At 42.9% G+C, this 23,892-nt stretch overlaps 1 protein-coding gene across 2 annotated transcripts in view; it reads left to right on the forward strand.

Annotated features, from left to right (window-relative positions):
• Positions 1–21,276, forward strand: part of CLTC (clathrin heavy chain) — a 31,387-nt gene extending 10,111 nt beyond the window's left edge. The window contains exons 3-33 of one of the 2 annotated variants that reach the window (XM_054166198.1): positions 784–1,052; positions 1,376–1,537; positions 2,351–2,464; positions 2,635–2,808; positions 3,633–3,830; positions 4,429–4,629; positions 5,201–5,353; positions 5,791–5,913; positions 6,189–6,326; positions 6,437–6,601; positions 6,708–6,888; positions 7,260–7,423; positions 9,060–9,185; positions 9,740–9,882; positions 10,234–10,468; positions 10,808–10,930; positions 11,026–11,171; positions 11,320–11,503; positions 11,983–12,175; positions 12,638–12,795; positions 13,013–13,177; positions 13,266–13,373; positions 13,502–13,669; positions 13,837–13,986; positions 14,251–14,382; positions 14,545–14,655; positions 15,312–15,482; positions 15,697–15,918; positions 17,017–17,037; positions 19,912–19,987; positions 20,839–21,276. In XM_054166198.1, the coding sequence (XP_054022173.1) occupies positions 784–1,052; positions 1,376–1,537; positions 2,351–2,464; positions 2,635–2,808; positions 3,633–3,830; positions 4,429–4,629; positions 5,201–5,353; positions 5,791–5,913; positions 6,189–6,326; positions 6,437–6,601; positions 6,708–6,888; positions 7,260–7,423; positions 9,060–9,185; positions 9,740–9,882; positions 10,234–10,468; positions 10,808–10,930; positions 11,026–11,171; positions 11,320–11,503; positions 11,983–12,175; positions 12,638–12,795; positions 13,013–13,177; positions 13,266–13,373; positions 13,502–13,669; positions 13,837–13,986; positions 14,251–14,382; positions 14,545–14,655; positions 15,312–15,482; positions 15,697–15,918; positions 17,017–17,037; positions 19,912–19,987; positions 20,839–20,963 (4,799 nt within the window). In that variant the 3' untranslated portion in view covers positions 20,964–21,276. The remainder of the gene's footprint in view (positions 1–783; positions 1,053–1,375; positions 1,538–2,350; positions 2,465–2,634; positions 2,809–3,632; positions 3,831–4,428; positions 4,630–5,200; positions 5,354–5,790; positions 5,914–6,188; positions 6,327–6,436; positions 6,602–6,707; positions 6,889–7,259; positions 7,424–9,059; positions 9,186–9,739; positions 9,883–10,233; positions 10,469–10,807; positions 10,931–11,025; positions 11,172–11,319; positions 11,504–11,982; positions 12,176–12,637; positions 12,796–13,012; positions 13,178–13,265; positions 13,374–13,501; positions 13,670–13,836; positions 13,987–14,250; positions 14,383–14,544; positions 14,656–15,311; positions 15,483–15,696; positions 15,919–17,016; positions 17,038–19,911; positions 19,988–20,838) is intronic. The other variant, XM_054166199.1, reaches the window with a different exon arrangement.
• Positions 21,277–23,892: the final 2,616 nt, after the last annotated feature.

Genomic DNA, 23,892 nt, shown 5'->3' on the forward strand with positions numbered 1-23,892 from the left:
TCAGGCTGAATTCCAGTTAATAACTCTAGCAGATATTCTGCCCTGCACCTATTTTCACATGATCTTTAATATTCCTCTTGGGCTATACTAGCATGTTCTTAAATAGCTGTCTCCTAACTAAACCTAGGAGGAGTTAGTCAGAACCTTCCTTATCTTCTCAACAGGAAGAAATAATTTCTTACATGCCACTGTGTGTATGCACCATTCAATGTAACTAGAAGAACTTTTCCTCTTACCTTCTAGAGCTTGTGTTGGTCACTAGATCCCTTTCCTTGCACAGTATCTGTTAGTCCGGTTTGCAGCCAGTAGCTGTGTATGCTGTTAGTGCAACCTGAGGATGTTAATTAATGAGTCTGAATCATGAAAGCCCTCTGCAACCTGATTGTTCCATGTTGTGCCCTGGTTTTTATGCTTAAAACAGATGTGGAGAGGTTTTTTTATGACACTGACATGGCTCCTTACAACTTTCAAGAGACTCAGCATTATTGTAACCTGGTTTGGATGTATGTGAAGTCTTACACAACTTGTTGGTGTAGCTGAAGCTCTTGTCTCCTACCAAGTTGTTTTCCACATCTGTTTGGTTGCTCAGTAGTGGCAAAATTAGCCCTAGGAGAGTGGTCTGGTTAAAAGTAATAGCTGAGCACTGAAGATACTGCAGTCTATAGCAGCATTTTCTTGAAGGAAGTCATGAGGGTTTAATGTCACGGTGCAGCTCTTCTACTTTTAACCAGTGCTTGAAATAAGTGGAAGCTGTCACCTGCCTAACAATGCTGTGTTTTCTAGCTGGGAAAACACTTCAAATATTTAACATTGAAATGAAGAGCAAAATGAAGGCTCACACCATGACAGATGATGTCACCTTCTGGAAGTGGATCTCTCTGAATACCGTTGCCCTCGTAACGGATAATGCAGTCTACCACTGGAGCATGGAGGGGGAGTCCCAGCCGGTGAAAATGTTCGATCGCCATTCCAGCCTTGCTGGCTGCCAGATCATCAACTACCGCACCGATGCTAAGCAGAAGTGGCTCCTGCTGACTGGCATATCTGCACAGGTACTTCACCACCTGGGAGGCCCAGAGCTTGCCTCCTTTCCTTCTTCTAGAGAAGCAGGACTGATATGTTTGTTTTCTTTCCTAAACCATTGCTGGGAATGTAAATGCTTGTCTGGATCTTCAAACAGACTGAAGTGTAACTGAAAATCTTGCAGTAATGGTATAAACACTAGCACAAGGCTAAGAGTCTTGGGTGATGCCTTTGTGAGAGAAAGCATGGCATGGCACTTGACATTGACATGACAATGTAGTTACCAGCACTAACTTAAGTTAAATTACTGGCTCATTGCTCATTATTCTGACTCTTGTTCTGTCTTGTCTAGCAAAATCGTGTGGTGGGAGCCATGCAACTGTATTCTGTAGATAGAAAAGTGTCACAACCAATTGAGGGACATGCAGCTAGCTTTGCTCAGTTCAAGATGGAAGGAAATGCTGAAGAATCCACTCTCTTCTGTTTTGCAGTAAGAGGGCAAGCTGGGGGTAAGGTAAGACTTGATTCTCAGTATGTTGTAATCTTCAGTGACTTGCCCTGGCTGCTTCCAGGAAAACCAAGTGGTTTAATGCACAAAGTTGCCTTTAAGGAACAAAGTGGAAGGACTGTGTCAGTTTGGATTTCATTTGTTTTATATATGTATGAATGCTGAATGCTAGTGTATATGGAAACTGGTGCACACAGTTTCACAGCAGGGACTAACTACTTGATGTAGCAGAAGGCTGTTTCCAGTCCTGAAGTGAGGTAGCGTGTCATGATCAGCCTAATGAGCTGTTTGAAACACGTGACTCAGCTTCACAGGCTAAGCTTAAAGGGAAAAGCTGTTGTAATCTTTCTTTGATGCTGATCCCCAGTATCAGACTTGACTTAACTTCCAAATTACTGGATGAAAAAAAAATTACAGTTACAAGCCCAAACAGTGGTCTAATATTAATACTGGAGTTGTGAGCTACTTTGTGGCAGCTAAAACAAAGCTAGATTCAGAGAAACATCTTCAGAAATGTCTTTGTAGAGTGCTAACCAAGTTGAAAGAATGTATAAAGTGACCTAGCTGAATCCTTTAACTTCTCAGTAGCTAGCGGTAACTAAATATCATGCTTAACCCTTTCCCTCATCTATGGTATATGGATACAGTATGCCACACTTTTAGACAGTAAAAGTATTTAGGAGGACTGATTCAGTTTATCTGTGGTGCTGAGCCTTTATCCCAAGCTTATGCAAAAGAATTCTCCTATCTTCATTGTTGAATCTCTTGTTGGATAAATTAACTACAAGGACTAACAGACTAATCTTATCTATTGCACAGCTGCATATCATTGAGGTTGGCACACCACCTTCTGGGAACCAGCCATTTCCAAAGAAAGCTGTGGATGTCTTCTTCCCTCCTGAAGCACAAAATGATTTCCCTGTTGCCATGCAGGTAAGACAGCTGCAAAGGAGCACAAGAACAAGTCTGTAGCTTCTCTTGTTGAAACTGTAACAGTGCTCCCTGTTGTTATGAAAGGGCACAGCTACCTGCTGGTCCTTAAAAGCACTGCCTCCTTTCATTCATCCCATACCAAATTCCATGAACCTATTCCTGTTTTGCAGATCAGTGACAAGCATGATGTGGTGTTTCTCATAACAAAGTATGGCTATATCCACTTGTATGACCTGGAAACTGGCACCTGCATCTACATGAACAGAATCAGTGGGGAGACCATATTTGTTACTGCACAGCATGAAGCAACAGCTGGAATTATTGGAGTGAACAGAAAGGGACAAGTAAGGCAGCTTGGCCTGAAAACTACTTGTGTAGCTAAACCCACTGGCTCTTAGTTAGATACTGTGGTGGTCAAATGTGTTCATTTCTGAGAACTGGTAGACAAGGCAGAAAAAGAGACTGAGGAATATGGTGGTATCGGATAGCTGAGCAGGAGTGCAGCTTGCCTATCTCTAGTTTCTTTTACAACTCCAGTTCTGGTTGCATAATTTTGGGGGTTTAGTAATGTCAGTCAGTGCTTCTAGACTGTCCTCCTGTAGAGGATGAAATTCCCTGCTTTGGGAGGCAAATTGCATCCTCTTGCACAGCATATGTTAATGGGAGTCTTAAATGTGTTAGCTCTGAGCTCTGTTTGGCACATCTATTGTCTGGCAGGGTTCTGAGACTCAAAGAACATTTGCTGCTGTATCTCCATACACCTGTGACTTGCTTAGCTCAGTCTACTGACAATGAACAGCTGTGTCTTTACATGGAATTGATTTCAAGTGTTGCTTGTTGAGCATAGTAATACAGAGAAGACTTCTTCCTTGTTTATACTCTCAACTTGGTTGTGTAAGACACTGAGAACAGGTTATAGGAAGATAGTATTTATATCCCTGTATTTCTGAGGTCCAGCTTAGTTTAAACTGTTAATCATCTGTCTGATGCAGTAATTGGATGGTAGAGGTTCTTTCTTACTGGAGGTCTTGAATGAAATGGCAACACTTTGCAGTTAGCAAAGGATGGAGAAGTTTCATATATAACATAGCTTTCCTTCGAGAGGTTCCCTTGGTCCTTGGCTTATTTATGGGGACTAACAGGAGGTTTTCCTTGATGATTTGTTCAGGTGCTCTCAGTGTGTGTGGAAGAGGAGAATATTATTCCCTATATCACAAATGTGCTGCAGAATCCTGACCTAGCTTTACGAATGGCTGTCCGCAACAACCTGGCAGGTGCTGAGGAACTCTTTGCCAGAAAATTCAATGCACTCTTTGCACAAGGGAACTATTCTGAGGCAGCAAAAGTGGCAGCTAATGCCCCAAAGGTAAGAGAGAGGTACTCAAGAGTAGTAATGAACTCTACTGGCTTAAGCTTGGTATTGCTCCTGTAGTAATGTACCTATGAAGAACCTGTCTGCAAAGTGCTGAGAGTGCTGATTGTATGCTGGAAGTTCTTAAAGTTTGTGTGAAGCCCACAGAGGGGGAGAAGAATTAATGATAAAGTAATTGCCATGAGGCTTAACATTTCTGGTATTATCTTCTTTGGTGATGAGAAAAGCCTCTGTGAAAAGACAGCCTGTAGCTGAGACTGCATCTAGAAACAAGATAAAATGACAGGCTAAATTCAGATGAAAGGAGCTTGCTTGCAAGGGCAAAGATGTCTTAATGCTGTAAGATAGTCCTCTGAACTTAAATCTGCATTGCTACTGCAACAAGTGTAATAGGCCACTATTGCACAGCTTCTGTCAAAACACCTCAAAGGCAACATCTGAGCTGATGTGCAGCCATACTGCTTCTGCCTTATTCTGAGCTGGCAGAGCATAATGTTGCTGTAGCAAGCGTTTCCAGCTTCATCTTTCTGGAGAAATTCTTGCCAAGCCACAATAGCAGAAGAGAAAACTGAAGTGCATCTCTTCCTGGCAGGGAATCCTGCGTACTCCAGACACCATACGCCGATTCCAGACTGTTCCAGCTCAGCCAGGACAGACTTCCCCTTTACTCCAGTACTTTGGCATTCTGCTTGACCAAGGACAGCTGAATAAGTACGAGTCCCTGGAGCTCTGCAGACCAGTGCTTCAGCAGGGACGCAAACAGCTCTTGGAAAAATGGTTAAAAGAAGATAAGGTAAATTTGGGGTAGATGCATTCTGAGCCTGGGAGGAGGGACATAGCTTCTTGACAGCCTCCCTCCCCCCAACTCCAGGAGAATTCAACTGGGTAACTCATCAATACATTAGTGTGATCAGACAGTTGAGCAATGGTTGTTCACTATGACTCATGCTACTGCAAGAGAATCAATCAAATCCTGCAAGAGCTTTGCCCATCCTTAAAACTACAGCAAGGAGGAATTAATATGGAAAGCTCTAAGCTTGCTTTCCCACACCACTTCAGGCTTGTGCGGATACTGACTTGCATTTACTTTGAACTGTAGCTTATATTTCTGTAGCAAGCTGAGGAAATGTGCTGATGGTGGTGTTTCACCTAATTCTTTTTTAGCTCCACAAATGCAATTCTGGCTCCTGTAGAACAGTGTAAGGAGCTGAGCTCACTAGATCACTGCTGAGTCAGATAATGCTGCCAAGCTGGGCCTTAATTATTCTTAAGAGAAGTCCAAAATGAAGAGGAATGAGGAAGTTAGCAGTGCATTTCAGCATGGCGCTGTAAGGGTGGGACTAACGGTGTTTATCTTTAAACAGCTGGAGTGCTCAGAGGAGCTGGGAGACCTTGTGAAATCTGTAGATCCAACGCTAGCACTTAGTGTCTATCTGAGAGCCAATGTTCCAAACAAAGTCATCCAGTGCTTTGCTGAAACAGGACAAGTCCAAAAGATTGTTTTGTACGCTAAGAAGGTGAGAGGAAATTAAATTGCTTTATCTGGCTTGTATTTATGAATAACTGCTGTGGGTTCCAAAGCAGCTGAAAGTGACTGGGGGGAGAATCTGAGAGCCTCTGTAGTACCTGCTTTGGCCTAAGATTTTCTTGTGAATAAAGTACTGCTAGACTTCCTATGTGTATCCTATCATAGAATTATTTTGGCTAGAAAAGACCTAAGCTTGAGTCCAACCATCATCTAACTCTACCAAGTCCAATGCTAAACCATGTCCCTTAACACCACATCTGTCTTCTAAACGTCTCCAGGGATGGTGAAATACTTCCCTCTGTAGCCTTTTCCAAATGAGGAAATCCTGAGTGGGTTGTGTAAGCCTCTGGTGGTAGCTTTTACTGAGTTCTGTATTTAACAAGGGATGTGCTCTTGCTGAGTTACTACTTTTCATTATCTCTTCAGGTTGGATATACTCCAGACTGGATTTTCTTGCTGAGGAATGTCATGAGAATCAGCCCTGATCAAGGACAGCAGTTCGCACAAATGCTTGTTCAAGATGAAGAGCCTCTTGCAGACATAACACAGGTAAATACATTTTATTGCTATGGAATGTTAACTTTGAGGCCTTAAATTGGTAAGAGGAGTCACAGTCTTGCCACTAGAGAAAGATTTTTAACTCTTTGGGTTTATTTTACTGGGACAATGCTGTTTCTTGCCTAGTTTGAAGAGTGCCAAATGAGAGCTTCATGGAGTGCCAGACTAAATGAGTTAGCTTTGGAAGCTTCACTTGATGTTGCGCTTTGTTTAAATATATTTCCAGTTTCTAATCAAAAGGTTACTACTTCTTTTTCCACTTGCAGATTGTGGATGTCTTTATGGAATATAATTTAATTCAGCAATGTACAGCCTTCTTGCTGGATGCACTGAAGAATAATCGTCCCTCAGAAGGTCCCCTGCAAACACGTTTACTTGAGATGAACCTCATGCATGCACCTCAGGTATGCTTTCAGAGTTACAGCCTTGTCTGTAGCTAGGCTAGCTACTGCACTGTGGTTTGTGTGAAGTGACAGTGTTTAGGAACTAAAGGAATCTTCAATACTCCTCCTAGGTTGCAGATGCTATCCTGGGAAACCAAATGTTTACTCATTACGACCGGGCTCACATAGCTCAGCTGTGTGAGAAAGCTGGATTGCTCCAGAGGGCACTGGAACACTTCACAGACTTGTATGACATCAAGCGTGCGGTTGTTCACACTCATCTTCTCAATCCTGAGGTATGAGATCAAATAGCCTCAATCTAGCACAAGCCAGGCCATTGATAACTGCTTTCAATATGTGACTTGAGGGCATAGGTCGAAAATGACTTCTGTGTCTTTGCAGTGGTTAGTGAATTATTTTGGTTCCTTATCGGTAGAAGACTCCCTGGAGTGTCTGCGTGCTATGTTGTCTGCTAACATTCGTCAGAACCTGCAGATCTGTGTCCAAGTAGCTTCAAAATACCATGAACAACTGTCAACACAGTCACTTATTGAGCTGTTTGAGTCTTTCAAGAGCTTTGAAGGTAAGATTGTGGTCTTATCTGAAGCAAAAGCACACACGTGTGTATGAGGGACTGTTTATCTGCTAAAATCTAGAAAGCTGTATTGCCACTAACTACCTGGCAAGTGATGATGATCCATCAGTATTTATCCAAGTCAGATATAATACAGTTGTCTGTGTAACACATAGGGAATACAATAGGCTGAAGTAAGCTGAAACAATCTGGATTTTGTAAAACAATTGCAGTGTTTGAATCTTTTTCAGATCTTTGTAAACTGCAGTAGCCAGATTGACATTTTTGTGTTAACAGTAACTTGGAAGGCTTCCTTAAAAGCTGATGTTGTTCCAACTCAACTGCTTTAGTAGATTAACATGTTGACTGTTTCCCTCGAGGTTTGTTTTATTTCCTGGGCTCTATTGTAAACTTCAGCCAGGATCCAGATGTGCACTTCAAGTATATTCAAGCTGCGTGCAAGACAGGACAAATTAAAGAAGTGGAAAGAATCTGCAGGGAAAGTAACTGCTATGATCCAGAACGTGTTAAAAACTTCCTCAAGGTAATGCGTGGGTGGCACTGGATTGTCTTGGCCTGTTTGGGGTGCTGATAAAACATGCTGTGTGTCCCCAGTAAATGAGGCAGCTCTCTGAAAATACAGATTGGCTACCATTTGCACTTAAGGATCTGTCCATTTAAACCCGAGATACTTAGCACGTTGGCAGTACTTCCTAGCAGAGCCTGAGAAATGGAGAATCTGTCAGATCCTCACTGCTCTTAGAAAGGTTAACCTGGCTCAAACTCTTAACTTGTAATAGCAGCACTATCTCATTTAGAACTTGTTACAGGTGCCTGCTATAAAGATGGAAGTATGAAGGCAAAGAAAAAACATAATGCCAAATGAGTTCATAGCTTGATCCTTATTCACAGTGTAATCAGCTTCAACTGAGCAATTCCAGAAACATGAAATGGAGTCAATTCCATAAAAGCTTTCAGAGTTCAGGCTTGATCTCACTCACCTTATTAGAGAACATTCAGGCAGATGAGCTGCAGATCAGCTCTCTAGATTATGCCAGTCAGTGTAATACATGCTGACTGTCCCTGCTAGGATTCAGAGCGTTGCTGAAACATTTGTGAGGAGTGGAAGAAGCTGGTGTGCTCAAAGTCCAGATTCTGTAGCCTGATAGTGCCGAGCTTACTGACAAATGTAACAGTGCTAGAAACACCTGAGAAACAGTGTGGGAGGGGAAAACTTTATCTGGGAACATTTCCTGCCTTCATGTTTGTCGGTTACGTAGCGTAGTCTTAGATTTTGCTGATCATATCTGAAGATGGCAAAACTCTTCAAATGAGAATTCTATAAACATAACCTGGTGTCACCGAGGTGTAAGGTATGTAAATTGATCAAGCCACCTAAGATATGTTATCAAGCTGTCAAATTCCTGATGAAAGCTATTGTTTTTTGTGCTGTTCCATGTCTGGAATGTGCAGGACATGTACCAGGTAAATCTCCCAGTACAGGCCTCCCTGTGTAAAGTCCTTAAGTGTAATTTATATGTAGGATTATATTCTGGGATGTGCATGTTTGAATAAGTGAAGTATGCATCCGGAATACTGTCTGCCATATAGATTAAGCTTCTGTACTGTAACCATTGTAATCTTGTGCTGAAAGTTGGAATGCTTTTAGATAACTAATCTGACTAGCAATGTAAGAAGTTCTGTTACTAGCTTGATTCTTACTGTTCTCTAAATCCATAGCTAGAAGGTATCCCAAGACACATGGCACTTAAAGTCAATTCTCTATTTTAAGTTTTGCTTTATGACCTTAGTCTCAGTTAAATTCCTTATGATATCCCAGAGTGCTAATCCTGCACAACAAACACAAGCGGCAACTAAAAACTAAATCTATAGCTTGGGCTTTAATAGTTGTATTGTGTTGTAAAACTTTGTAGACTCTGCCATGCAAAGGAGCAGGGTTAAACTTGAGAGAGCTTCTTGCTGTAGGCCCTGAAGTGGGTGTTGAGTACTCCTATTTGCTACATATTGCAAACAATTAGTTGAACAATAAGCTGTCATTATTTGGTTGACTGTTGAATTTTGGCTTTCCAAATTCAGCTGCTTTAACAGTTTAAGTGACTTGTATTTGTCTGCTTAAGCCTAAGAATGAAACCAAATTACTGAAGCTCTTCTCTTTATAGGAAGCTAAACTCACTGACCAGTTGCCACTCATCATTGTCTGTGATCGCTTTGACTTTGTCCACGACTTGGTGCTGTATTTGTATAGAAATAATCTCCAAAAATACATTGAGATTTATGTGCAGAAGGTAAGTTACAACTTTTAGTTGTCTTTAATGAGCCAAACTGATCAATTTTATAGTGTTATGTGCAACATTCTAAGTATTCTGTTAACAGCCTCATACTTGACTCTGACACGAGTATGTATTAGTGGTTTCTGGTAAGTTAGCCCTTACACAAGTCAGATCTCTTACTCTTCAGCCAGGCTGAGCAGTAATCCCCACTGATATCTCTTGAAGGAAGAGAACTTGGTAGAACAACTTTGAAATTATTGGGGTAATTTTCATGTACAGCATTTTGGAGGGTGGGGAAGTTCCTTATACTCCCTGCAGGGACAAATTGTCCTGGTCAGGAGCTCTTCCTATGGGGGCTGAGCATTAGTCAGCCGCTGATCTGTGGTGTGAAACCCTGCCGACTGAAGAATTGACTTACAAGCTTGTTTAGAACCTCAGGAAGCTGGGAGTAAAGGCAGGAAGATGAGATCAATCTTAACAAGCAGTCTTCATGTGTACTTCTAGGGACAAGTATTGACTGGTTGTGCTGCCTGACAACACACTGACTTCTTTAAAATGATCCTGTTTAGGTCAATCCAAGCCGTCTGCCTGTGGTTATTGGGGGACTGCTTGATGTGGACTGCTCTGAAGATGTGATAAAGAACCTTATCCTTGTAGTGAGAGGTCAATTTTCAACTGATGAGCTTGTTGCAGAGGTTGAGAAAAGAAACAGGTATTAAAACTTCTCCAAGTCTCCTAACACTGCCAGACTGGTAATGGTTATACTGGTTATTTATCAATGCATGTCCTCATTACACAGCTAGAGCGAGCAGTAAAAATCTGCTTTACTTTTTGGCTGATCTCCCTTAAGCAGCCTTGAGGTAATGAGAGGTTTTGGCAAGAAATGTTCTTCATAATATCAGAAAGTTATGCCATTATAATAGTAAACCACAAAGAAGGTCCAAATGGGGTGTTACAATTCTGGTTACTTACTATCCTACGCTGCAGCTGACTTCTAGAGCAAAGAAACTGTGCAAGTGGATCCTTACTCAACCTCTCTAATGTGAACACTGTTTCCTTCTAGGCTGAAACTGCTTCTGCCCTGGCTGGAAGCAAGAATTCATGAGGGTTGTGAGGAGCCTGCAACTCACAATGCCCTGGCCAAAATATACATTGATAGCAACAACAACCCAGAGAGATTCCTGCGTGAGAATCCCTACTATGATAGTCGTGTTGTTGGCAAGTACTGTGAGAAGAGGGACCCGCACCTGGCCTGTGTGGCTTATGAGCGTGGACAGTGCGATTTGGAACTGATTAATGTAAGTATGCCAAAGCAGCTGCCTTGGGGCTTAAGTTCTAACCTGGATATGATGGGATAGATATCCAAGTGTTTGGCAAAAGCATTTATTTCCCAAAGTATCCAGCAGTTCCTACCTGCTTACTTGTAATAGACTAGGCAGTTACTTAATCTCCCTCTGCAGCTTACTGAGAAGTGGGAGACTCCCCTGGGCATCCTTGAATGGGTGGCTAATGGAAGTACCAAAGCCTAAGATTTTTAGTCTCTCAGGCAGGCTCGTTAAATGTTGGTTACAGTTAACTCATCTACTGTAAGTTCAATAGCTGTGACTTCACTCTGAATGCATTTTGCCTTTTACCAGGTGTGCAATGAGAACTCCCTCTTCAAAAGTCTCTCCCGCTACTTAGTTCGTCGTAAAGACCCTGAGCTGTGGGCCAGTGTACTACTGGAAAGTAACCCCTACAGAAGACCCCTCATTGACCAGGTATCACTGACAAAGCATTAAAGCCTTTGCTGTCCTAACTTGACTTGCTAGTGCCTGAATAAACTGATCTGTTAATGTCTTGATCCTGCTTACAGGTTGTACAGACTGCACTGTCAGAGACGCAGGACCCTGAGGAAGTCTCTGTCACTGTGAAAGCCTTCATGACTGCAGATCTTCCTAATGAGCTGATTGAACTGTTGGAGAAGATAGTTCTGGATAACTCTGTGTTCAGTGAGCACAGGTAAGTCAAAACTGTGTCACAGGATGTTATACCTGGCACAGGTGTTAAATTGCTGGAATGTAGAACACAAACACCTTCTGCAGAAGGGAGGGTGGATTTCTTGGTTGTTACTTGATGTGTACTAAGATTTTTCTCTCTCTCTGTTTAGGAACCTGCAGAACCTTCTCATTCTGACAGCTATTAAGGCTGATCGTACCCGTGTGATGGAATACATCAACCGCCTGGATAACTACGATGCTCCTGACATAGCCAATATAGCTATCAGCAATGAGCTGTTTGAGGAGGCATTTGCTATCTTCAGGAAGTTTGATGTCAACACATCAGCTGTACAGGTATCTTAAAATCTCACTTAGTAATCACTCCATCCGTGTGACATCCTCACACAAGGACTTTGCTGTGAGCTTATCAGAGAATTGTTTTGGTTGGAAAAGGCCTCCAAGATCAAGTCCAGCTGTCAATCTAAGACCACCATGGCCATTAAACTATGTCCTGAAGTGCTATGTCCGCACATTTCTTGACCACCTCCAGGGATGGTGCCTCCACCACCTCCCTGGACAGAGGAGAGACTGACTTCAGTACTTAAAACCAATTATCAAAGTGACTGGAACTGCTCAATGTCTTGTGTTAAAGTAGAACAAACATTGTATTGAACCCTTTAGTAAGGGAAACTTCATAAGCATAACCTTTCTCCTTCTGTGTGGGTTATCTAGAGCAGCTATGGATCCATGTAAGAGCTAACATAAGCACAGCTCAGTGTCTTGTAAAACTGACCTTTCTAGACAGTGGCTGATCGTGGTAACCCTTTCTTTAGGTGTTAATAGAGCACATTGGAAACCTGGATCGTGCATATGAATTTGCTGAACGCTGCAATGAGCCTGCTGTGTGGAGTCAGCTGGCTAAAGCACAGCTTCAGAAGGGGATGGTAAAGGAAGCAATTGACTCATATATTAAAGCAGATGATCCTTCCTCGTACATGGAAGTTGTTCAAGCTGCCAATGCCAGTGGTATGATTAAGTTTTATTTAAGTCTTTGCTGTTGGTGTTGCTCAGCCCTGTTGCGTGGTCTGTTGCTCAAACTACAGTTCTGCCAAACCTGTGCTTGGATGCAAGCAGAGGACTCTGGTCTTTCCAAGGCTGCTCTGAATCTGAATGGGAGAAGATAGTGTATTCTGTTTGCAGTTACTCAGTTATAATTACTAAGTAGTTTAGCTAGCTGGATACTACCCTCAGAGCAGTTGCTGTTAAGGAGGTTTTTGCATGGAGTTCAGCACCAGGATATATTTGGTTAGGCCCATGGTAAGGTGAGTTCATCTATGTGCAGTGTAAGGGCTGGTCTTGATTGCTGGGGAATGGCTGTAGAAGGACTTCAGTCAAACAAGGTTGAGCTGGTAGTATAGTGTGTGTATATAGCTTAAGCGTAAGTGTCCTCAATGGCAAGAATTGAGCATTCTGAACTTTGTTTCATAGGAAACTGGGAAGAATTGGTGAAGTATCTCCAGATGGCACGCAAGAAGGCCCGGGAGTCATACGTGGAAACAGAATTAATCTTTGCTCTTGCTAAAACAAACCGTCTAGCAGAGCTCGAGGAGTTTATCAATGGACCCAACAATGCACATATCCAGCAAGTGAGTGGGGATGAGTTTCAGTTTTGGTCTATCACAGCTGCAGGCTTCTTAGGCCTTGCTAACTAGAGGGGTGTTGGGACTTGCATCTCTTCAGAAGTACAGATAGATCTTGGACTTTAAAGGCATTTCCATTTTAATAATGGCTTGAACACTGCATGCTTTATGTAAACCCTTGACTGAAATGCTGCAAGACTAACCTGGTTCTGCTCTCCTGTAGGTTGGCGATCGTTGCTATGATGAGAAGATGTATGAAGCAGCTAAGCTCTTGTATAACAACGTATCCAACTTTGGCCGTCTGGCCTCAACTTTAGTTCACCTGGGTGAATACCAGGCAGCTGTGGATGGCGCTCGGAAAGCAAACAGTACTCGCACATGGAAAGAGGTAAACTCAGTGATTGAATAAGGTACTTCAAAGCTGTGGCCTCTTCAGAAGCTTGGATGTTAAGCCCTAATACCATTGTCCCTTTCAGGTCTGCTTTGCTTGCGTTGATGGAAAGGAGTTCCGCCTGGCTCAGATGTGTGGACTCCATATTGTGGTGCATGCAGATGAGCTGGAAGAGCTAATCAACTATTACCAGGTAATTAAGCTGACTCCTGTGGCACAGGCAAAGTCTAAAATCTTTCATGGCAACTGCCCAAAAGAAAACTAATTTTCTAGTTTGTTCCTAATGCGAAACACCTCTAACAGTCTGCCTGTATCTCTTAGGATCGTGGCTACTTTGAAGAGCTGATAACTATGTTGGAAGCAGCACTGGGACTTGAGCGAGCACACATGGGGATGTTCACAGAGCTAGCCATTCTATACTCCAAATTCAAGCCACAGAAGATGAGGGAGCACTTGGAGCTGTTTTGGTCCAGAGTCAACATTCCCAAGGTGAGAGTCTGAGGCCTTAAATTTAGCTTCAAACACATCTGTGGGGATTGTCTGTACCCTAGCTTTTGCAGCAGCAGCTCTTGAGGGTATTAATAGCACTAAAGCCTGAACATTGATGGACACCAGTAGCAACTTACGCTGACTGGAATTTCTAATGTGCCTCTTAGGTTCTGAGAGCCGCAGAACAAGCCCATCTCTGGGCTGAACTGGTGTTCTTGTATGATAAATATGAAGAATATGATAATGCCATAATCACAATGATGAATCACCCAACAGATGCTTGGAAGGAAGGCCAGTTCAAAGATATCATCACTAAGGTAATACTTTTATAGTGAAAGGAACTTCTTGCTGTGTGCACTTCAGTTCTTTTCCTTCACTAGTAGTCTGTTTAAAACTCAGCTGCTTTCTCATTGTCACATATATCAAAGCAAGTCAACTACAGTAACTGAAGAGATTTCTTAAGACAAGAATGAGTCTTGGATGAGTGGCACAGCTGTGCAGAAATATCTGAGGTTATGTCTTTAATTTGATTTCCTTTATAATCCTGCTTCTGCTCTGAATGCATCCTTCCTCACCCCTAGGTGGCCAATGTGGAGCTGTATTACAAGGCAATTCAATTCTATTTGGAATTTAAACCTCTGTTGCTCAATGATCTGCTGATGGTGTTGTCCCCACGGCTTGACCACACTCGTGCAGTGACCTTCTTCACAAAGGTAACTTTCCTACTAGCCAGATGAAAGACAAAGTTACAGCTGGAAAAGCATTTGGATGTAGTAGCATTTTAAAATGCTGAACTATTTCACTGCACACCAGGAACATGTCAGGAGATCTCTACAGAAAGCTCTCTTGACATTAACACCTCTGATTCCTTGCAGGTTAAACAGCTACCACTGGTTAAGCCTTACCTGCGCTCTGTTCAGAATCACAACAACAAATCAGTGAATGAGTCCCTGAACAACCTCTTCATTATTGAAGAAGACTACCAGGTATGTCTTGTCTTGAATTGGTAGTATCTGGAATGAGTATCAACTGGCATGTCCACGTGCTTTGTGATAGAAGCAGCTATTCCTGGGTTTCAAAGCTCTACTCAAGCTGGCTCCTGTGTCATAGTGTTCTCAAACTCTGTTTAATGTCTGCAAAAACAGATTTCTCTCTTGTTTTAGGTAGACTTTAGCTGCTTGCTGTTAGCATTCCTTAACCATATGTTCCTCAAAGTGAGCTAATGGTGACTAGTTAGGGATTAAGTGGAGAACTGTTAATGTTTCCGGGAGCTTTTTGGGTCATTCATGCTGGGGATAGACTGGGCACTAGGTGACAAATGCCTTTATTTAAGGCAAGCAGTGGGTGCTATGGACAGAACTCACAGAAAGGGTTTTGATGTCTCGATGCTCTGCTGTCAGAGAACAGCTGCTTGGTATTCAGAGGCTCTTAACCTCAGCAAGCACCACTAAAAATAAGTGGAGTACTCTAAAACGTATGTCAGCCATCAGCTTCTCAAAAGAAATAGATCTCTGCAGGTCTGTCTGGAGTACTTTATCCTAGACACAGGAATACAGAACTAAGATATGTGGAAAAACATTTGCATCTTTGGGGATGCAGTTGTGGATCTGAGGTGTGAATGACTTCTTCCTGTTTAACTCAGGCTCTTAGGACTTCTATAGATGCTTATGACAACTTTGACAACATTTCTCTTGCTCAACGTTTGGAGAAACATGAGCTAATAGAGTTCCGAAGAATCGCTGCGTACCTCTTCAAAGGAAACAACCGCTGGAAACAGAGCGTGGAGCTCTGTAAGAAGGACAGACTGTACAAGGTAAGACACAGGCCTGCCTCAGCATGCTTGCCTTGGTTTGGAGGCTCTCTAGTAAAGCTGTATCTTTTTGGATGCCACTAGGCGGTATCTGTTGTTGATCCTTGGAAATAAGTCATAGACTGTCTCTGCTGATCTCAGTAGCAGATTGCAGACTCACAGCCATGTCAGTGCGTTTACTGTGGCACCTGAGGCTAAACAGACTCTCCTGTTGTAGGACGCAATGCAGTATGCTTCAGAATCCAAAGATACGGAGTTGGCAGAAGAGTTGTTGCAGTGGTTCTTGCAGGAGAACAAGAGAGAATGCTTTGGTGCTTGTCTCTTCACCTGCTATGATCTCCTAAGGCCAGATGTTGTCTTGGAAACAGCGTGGAGGCACAACATCATGGACTTTGCCATGCCATACTTCATTCAGGTCATGAAGGAGTACTTGACCAAGGTAAGAGCAGGTGCTTCTCCAACACTGAGAGCTTGTTAGTCACTGTGGTGTATGCCTTGAAACTGTCTGCTTGCTACTAACATCAATGTGGGCTTTGTCAAATGTCTGTCTGTCCATGTCCACACTTATTTTTCAGTCCATCTGGGGAGAGACTTCGCCCTCTAAGAGACTGAAACACTTGCAGACTTCACTCTATCTACCAGTTATGGAACCTACATCAGTAGTATTTGCCTGACCATGGGCAGTATCTTAAAGTAGCTGCAGAATTTGGGCTTTTCATGTGCCATGTCAGGAACCTCAGCTGTGATCAAGCTCTAACATTTTTAGACTAGATACTAAAAAAGCTTTGTAGCTAGATCTGGAATTAACTTGGTCTGCTGTGCATTTAACTCTAAAATGTGGCTCTGATACTTAATTGCACTAATTTTGACTCAGCTTTTGTTCAAAGTGACTTAGGATGGGGAGAGTGCTTGGTTATGTTCTGACAGACTCGAACCACATTGGAGTTAAATACCAAGTGTCAGGAGTGAGATTTGCCCAGCCAAAGCTTTCAGAGTGTCTTCAGTGAAATGGGGTAAATTCCTTAGTGGTTAAGACTCTGTGAGAAGTAAAAGCTAAACTCAAGCTTAGTCAGTGAAGACAAGAGTGCCTGTTTGTCAGAGGGATTTACCTGGCTGGTACTTCTAAAGGCAGGACTACTCTGTAGCCTTACAGCAAACTGCTATCCTTAAATGCTATATCTTGGGGGAGGTTGGGAGCTGTCCAATCAACAGCATTACCTGTCAGCTGTGCCTGGTGTACCACGCTAATACTAGGCCTCTTTTGAGACTAGTAGCCTTGGAGTAGGATCCTTAAAGATTAAAATCTCATGATCTACTAAAGGATTAGAGTGTAACTATAGTGTAGCTAATGAAATCAATGCAGTAAGATCTAACAACAAGCAGAGCTGCCTTTCTAAAGCAGATACTTCTGGTGTATCTTTGTTTTTACTCGCCTGTACCTTAATAATTTCTTCCCTGACACTTTTGTTTCTACCTTTTTATATGCTAAATATGGAATTTGATTTTTCTAAGCTGCACCTTCTGAATTCCTTTGCAGGTTGATGCAATAAAGGAAAAGGTGAAAGTTGATTCTTGTTTTCCATCTTTAAGTCTGGAGGACTAAGTCTAAGGATTCTGCATGAGTTTTTTTCTTTCCTATGTTTATTACACTGCTGCTACTGCTTTCCCCCCAAAACAAAATATCACTAAAGCATATGCAAATTGTTTAACTTTACAAGTAGCTAGTGCTGTAGGACAAAAGTAGATTCATTTGCTACTAATAAGCTAATAGATCCTCAGGAAGGGCCTACAGGTGATCAGTTGGATCACAGTCAGCCTGGTATAGAACAGATACACAAGTGCTACTATTTGGCCAATCTGGGCTAACCTCCTACAATAAGACATAATTTAAGTCCTGGAGCACTCTGAACCATAAACCAATATGGCATTTGCTAGTTTAAGGACTGTGATCCAGTTCCTGATCTCTTGACCATTACTAATGTGTGCTGACAGTAGGTGAAGTAGATACTAGCTGCTTCAGAAGAGACTCTTCCTCATTCAGGTGTCCAGTTCTTACGGTGCTAGTCTAATCCACATGGTGCTCTAGTTCATGTAGCAACTTAAAACTTCAGCTGTTAGACCAAGTCTGTGGTTCTCTTCCCTGTAGTAATTTCTTCTAGTTGTGCAAAAAGACTGCCTTCCAAGCTCTTCAGCTTCACTAAACTGCTCTTGCTACCTCATTGAAATGCTTACTGCTCTTCTGAGGCTTGCCTTTTGCTATGCAGTTTTGCCCTTCCAAAGGGCAGTCTCTAAGGTCTCTGTCCCTCTGTGTCTGTACCAATAGCACACTGATTCTCCTTAGAGCAGCCCTAGTGTCAGTTTTCCATTAATGTGGTTGAGCAGAGGGCAAACACCTGACAAATGGCTTGAAGATGGACTAAATGCAAACTGCTTCTCGGTGACAAGATGTCTGTAATGACACCACTGGAGCTCAAGGCTAACCTGACTAAAATGCGTAGTGTAAGGTCCTTCAGCAGCTAGTAAGTGAGGCAGTAAGAAAAGCGTGTGTGTGAAAAAAGGTAACTGAACTGCAGTGTTTGCATAAACTACGCATGTGTAGCAGTCATTGCGATTACATCCCACTACTCCTTAAGCTACAAGGCATTGCTGTGGGCTGCTTGTGGATTTTTGGGGGGAGCCTGTATGGCAGTCATCTTCAGACCTCACTCTTGCTTCAGTACTTTTGCCTCTTTTTCATGCACACATGACACGATAACATTGAATGCATGTTACTTTTCCTCTGCAGCTTATTGCAGTCCTTGTGGAAAAGCCTTTCAAACAATCTTGCTACAAGTGTGTAGGGTACTGAACCTGGTGATGCTCAAGCAAGTGGTGTAAGAACCATCCTGCAGGCTGGTTTCAAACTTGTGCTGCTTGTTTAGCTCTGAGGGGAGGCATCAAAACTGGCTCAAAAATGCATTAAATGTCCTGGGCCTGAGGCTTTCCAAGTTCCTGTAAACCAAATGCCTCTGCTTAGTAGCAAACTCTGCACATTCTCCTTGGATTTGCATCTCTGAACTTGTGCTTCTGTGTTCAGTGTGTTGCTGTTTGAGTTAAACAGTGCAGTTCTCAGCACAGTGTCTGGAAATGAGTCTTGAAGCATTGGCATACATTCCTGTGCACTTTGACAGCAGCAAGCCAGATACTGGTGTGAGGCAACAAAAAAGCTTGCCATGAGAGCCCAGTCAATGAATGAACTCTAAAGCTCAGGACTTATGCCTCCAATTGAGGTTACAAATTAACAGTTTTATGGAACACATGCTGTAATTCACAGCTAAACGGATGAAGGCAGTTAGAGCTGCCTGCAAATATTTGCTAACGTAGCACAGTTAAGCTGGAAACTGTTCCAACTCATGGATGTTGGGGTAGCTAAGTAATGCTGACCCTGTGTAAGTACAGGAAACCTGTCTTCAAACTCCTTTATTAAGGACACAAGTGAACTGAAAGACTAATCTGGTTTGTGAGTTGTCTTACTGTCTTAAAAAATAATTGGCGTGATTGTCTCTGACTTTATCCTAAATCTTATCTCCTAGGTAAAAGAGCAATACCTGATTGTTGTGGTTTTAGTTCCAGGGCCTGCCTTAGACTGTAGCAATGCTGAGTTTTCTTGGATCTGTTTTAATACCAAGCAATACTTCAATTCACTACAGAACAAGTTTCTTCTCTTGCTTTTCTGTAGGGGTGGGCTAACAGCACAGTTGTACTTGCTGTGCAGCAGAGTGAAGCTGGCCAGTCTTGTCTTGTTACTGTGTACTAAGCTCCAACAAGTTGAGTATTGGTGGGTTTAGGCTGACTGCCACACAGTTCTAGCGTGGAAAAAAGCAAGTCTTATACACATGCATTCTCTGCATTTGAACTTAAATTGCATGAGTGAATGGGTTTGGAAAGTGAAATCTTGAGGCTCAAGTGACATGTCGGATGCTATTGCAGTCTGCCCAATACAAACAACTTCAGATTACTTTGCCTCAATGTTCTACTCAGGGAAACCTCTCCAGGTCTGGGCATTTAGTAATTGCTCCAGCACCAAAGGTCTCCACTGACACTGTGCTAAAATCTGAGTTTGTGTCCTAAGGCTGTTGGTCTGAAGCAGTTGGAGCAACAGTGACTGATGAGCTTACTGATGTCAAAGCAGCTCTAGTCCACTATGGGACCTCTCATATAAAGCTTCAGCCTGGAGTGAGCTTTCAAAGTTCCACAAATCCCTCAATTAGGGTTTTTTCAGGAAATGGACAATCTTGACTGCACCAGTACCAACATTGCTACTTGATTTGATCTTAACTTGTAAACGGTCTCCTTTTCTTGATGGGTGTTAACACTAAGGCTTTTCCACTTCTCTGCCATGAGTAAGTACCTTTTTTGGAGGAGGTTTTTTAATTGTTGGTCTCAATTCCAGGTGGATAAACTGGATGCATCAGAGTCTTTGAGAAAGGAAGAGGAGCAGGCTACAGAAACACAACCGATCGTTTATGGTAATGCCTTAGTTCCTGTGTCAGCAGTAACACATCTTGCTTTTATATCAGCGCTTCCCTAGCTGTGGCTTTTCCCAAGGAAGCCCTTAGAAATGGGAATGTCCTTCATGTGACACTGAGTCTCAAGGGAATGTGTTCCAAAATACTAGCTAACTCTGCTGCTAAGATTGGATATGGGCTGCAGGATTTCAGATTGTCCTAGCTCAGCCTTAGGGAGTTGTTATTGAAGCTGAACATGCAGATGTCTCCAGGGAAGCTGCAGGCTTTCTGCTGACTGAACACTCAGTACCACGGAATACAGCTCAAACTATTCACAGGATCACACAGGATGTTAGGGGCTGGAAGGGACCTCTGGAGATCTTTGAGTCCAACCCCCCTGCCAAAACAGAATCTAGCTCAGGTCACACAGTAAGACATAGTATCATAGTATCCATCAGGGTTGGAAGGGACCACAAGGATCATCCAGTTCCAACCCCTCTGCCATGGGCAGGGACACCCCATACTAGATCAGGCTGGCCAGAGCCTCATCCAGCCTGGTCTTAAACACCTCTAGGGACAGGGCCTCAACCACCTCCCTGGACAACCCATTCCAGGGCTTCACCACTCTCATGGTGAAGAACTTCCTCCTTACGTCCAGCCCGAATCACCCCACCTCCAGCTTCATTCCCTTCCCTCTAGTCCTATCACTACCTGACATCCAGACGTGTCCTGAAAGTCTCCAGAGAAGTGTCCACAATCTCTCTAGGTTCCCGTGCTCCATGATCCTTACAGTAAAGAAGTTCTTCCTCATGTTGAGGTGGGAACTTCCTGTGCTGTAGTTTACATCCATTGCCCCTTGTTCTGTCTTGCAGGTCAGCCACAGCTGATGTTGACAGCGGGACCCAGCGTGGCAGTTCCTCCCCAAGCACCTTTTGGCTATGGCTACACCGCACCTCCCTACGGGCAGCCGCAGCCGGGCTTTGGGTACAGCATGTGAGAGCAGCACAAGTCAGTCGGGAGCTAGTGTATTTTCTTACTGAAACTCCACCGTCCCTCCCCGCTTTAACTCATAACAGGGAAAAGCAAGAGCTCTGCCTCGTGTTCTCGTAACCTTTACTTCATGAAGGACTGTTTTTGATAGCGCAAACGATTCGAATCACTTCTGTTCAATCCTTTTGATTTGATTTTTTGGTTTTTCCCTTTTCTTTTTGTTTTTCACATTCCATGTCATTGAGACTCTTACTTTCAAAAGGGGGAATAGTTTATAAACGACTCTTCTGTTTTGTTTTCGTTCCACTGGGTGCTTTTTTTTTTTTCCCTTTTTTCTTTTTCTATTTTTTTTTTTGGTTGTTTGTTTGTTTGTTTCCAGGACTGCTTCTTACCATCAAGTCTGTTGTGAAAGATTCTGATTTGCACTCTCCTTAGTGTTAAACTCTAATATTGAATCTTAAGTTCATTGTATGTGAGCAGCTTACAGTATGTACCGTCTCATTCCAAACGCATTTAAGTCTCACTCTATATCCAGAGAAAGCTAAAGCGAAGATTCTTGTATTTGACCTTGCAAGACTTGCTGACAAGAGACAACACTAATCAGCATATCCTACCCTGGTTGGATTGCATAGCTCTAAAAGAATTCACAAATGCGTACAAGACGACCTTGCCTGACTTAAAAAGAGTACAAGTTTGGGGTTCTTTGGGTTTCTTTTTCTTTTTTCTTTCCTTAACCTATGCAGGTTTTTCCCAGTTATGCATATAGAAACTGCTAGTGTCTTTTTGCTCACTCCATATGTAACAGATGAACCTTATGTTGTGCTGTATCCTGTGCTTTTTGTGGGACATTCCATTCAGGAACAGAGCACCATGATTCCAATCTGTGTATTTACTAACCCTGCCCTGAGGTTTGTGTATGTTGGATATTGTGGTGTTTTAGATCACTGTTTTGAGTGTACAGAAGAGAGAATTCAAGCATATTGCTGTTCAGTTTTGTTTGTGCAATTTGAAATTACTCAATTTAAAAGGAAAAAAAAAAAATAAATGACTGGACTGTGGACATGCTGCATAGTGGTAGCTTCACTTTACTGGCTTCAAAAAGGACCTTCGACCTTGAACCAAGTATTACAGTGCTAGCGGCGTGGGGCGTGCAGGGACATGCAAAGCTGTGAGGGGCCAGCAGGAAAGAGCAGCAATGGAGACCTTTAGTGGTGTCTTGCACTGAGGGGGCAATACAAGAAGAACACAAAATGCTTTTTCTAGAGGAAGACTATGCCAGAGAGAAGAAAATAGCACTTTTCAATGGTTGGCTGCCTTGTGGTCAACTACAGCATATCTGAGCAGGTGATACGTTAGGATTGTAGTAGGGTGTGTCAGTTAAATTGAGATCATGTTCTAGGTATGTAAGTTGCCTTAAATATATTTAGCTTCAAATAAAATTGACTTAAATGTTTCTCTATGAATACTGTCATATTTGAGTGTCGTGAGTCTCAGTGCTGGCCATAGCTATGGTAGCTGTAGAAGCTTCTGTCTTTTAAGCAGGAGCCATCCACAGTGTCAGGTTCCAGCTCTGAGGCTGGCCTCTCTTCCTGCTTCTTACTGGGATTCCAAGAACTCCTGACTAGCTCTAGTGGGCGAGCACTGCAGTGGCTGTGCATGTAAGGGTGACTGCATAGGGGAAACTTAGCCAGCCACAGGCTCTAGCTCTTTGTTCAGGAGGGTGGAGTGAGTAGGGTCAGTCTTTGAAAAGAATTATGCTGAAGATGAGGTGCAGTTTAAAAACTTCTCCTTTGTCTATTACACTTGCATGTCAACCTCTCTGGGTCCATAACTTTGGTGGAGACAAATCCAGCTGAGCTGTTATGAAATAGGGGAGAACAGAAGACAAGACAGCTGAGAAGCTATAAGACCTGCTCAAAAGTAGCATTATCACACAACTGATTTGTTAGTAAAATGAACTTTATACAGGGTCCACCTAATCACAGCTGTTTCATAGTGTTAAAGCTGCAGAGGAGCTGCAGGGGTAAATTCACACATGTGATCTGAGCTGTCCTGTAACATTCTTAAACCTTAAGATTTGCTGATCCCCGATAAACCAGGGTTTAAGTTAGGTGCAGTATAACCAGGTGTTTACATGTGGGGTAACTTCTGTAACTGGGTTGAACTGGGCAAATGCAGGAGCCACAGGCACCTCCCAAAAGCAGCCCTGGTTGCAGCTTCCTCTCAGCTGTCCTCTGCCTCTGAAGGTCTGGGCTGCAAAGCCTGTTCAACTTGGCTGGGCTCATACCAATTACAAGCTATTGCATCAGTTTGAAACTGTGAAGGAAGTTGGCCACAGCTACCCCAGTTACTGCATGGGGCAACTTTTAACTGCCTCAGCAGCTCATCTTTCCTGAAGTAAAGAAGATCTCCTTCAAAAAACCTCTCCTAAAGGAGGGAGAACTTGTTAAGTTTTATTGAAGTGTCTGTTTGGGCAGTAATGCAGAGGAAATGCAGAGTCCTCAATGAATTGCACAAGTCTTAAAAACAGTGGGTTCCTGTTCTTTCTTAGAGCTAGCAAAACTTTATTAGCCCCATCATAGAATCATTAAGGCTTTGAGACCAACCATAACCCAGCTTACCCTTAGCATTAACCAAACACTTGGACAGCTCCATAGTTGTGGAGCAACTTCATTTGGGTCTCCTGGCAATGGCTTTTATTTCTGTGGTCACTATGCTGGGTTTTCTTCTGAGAGGGGACCATTGCAATCAACTGAGCTCACCTCTGCATGGTGGGCAAGGACTCCTTCCTGCCCTCCCTGAGACTTCTTGGGCCCCTGGGTGCTGGTTCTACCCACAATACCTGAGCAGCTCTCCACAAGCTGCAAGCCCTTAGGCACAAGCCTGCTGCTTCCCCAGCTTCAGAAAGCACCCAGAAGAGCTCCTTCTTGGTCCTT

The sequence above is a fragment of the Dryobates pubescens genome, chromosome 13 (genome assembly GCF_014839835.1).
Source record: "Dryobates pubescens isolate bDryPub1 chromosome 13, bDryPub1.pri, whole genome shotgun sequence".
Classification (NCBI taxonomy): domain Eukaryota; kingdom Metazoa; phylum Chordata; class Aves; order Piciformes; family Picidae; genus Dryobates; species Dryobates pubescens.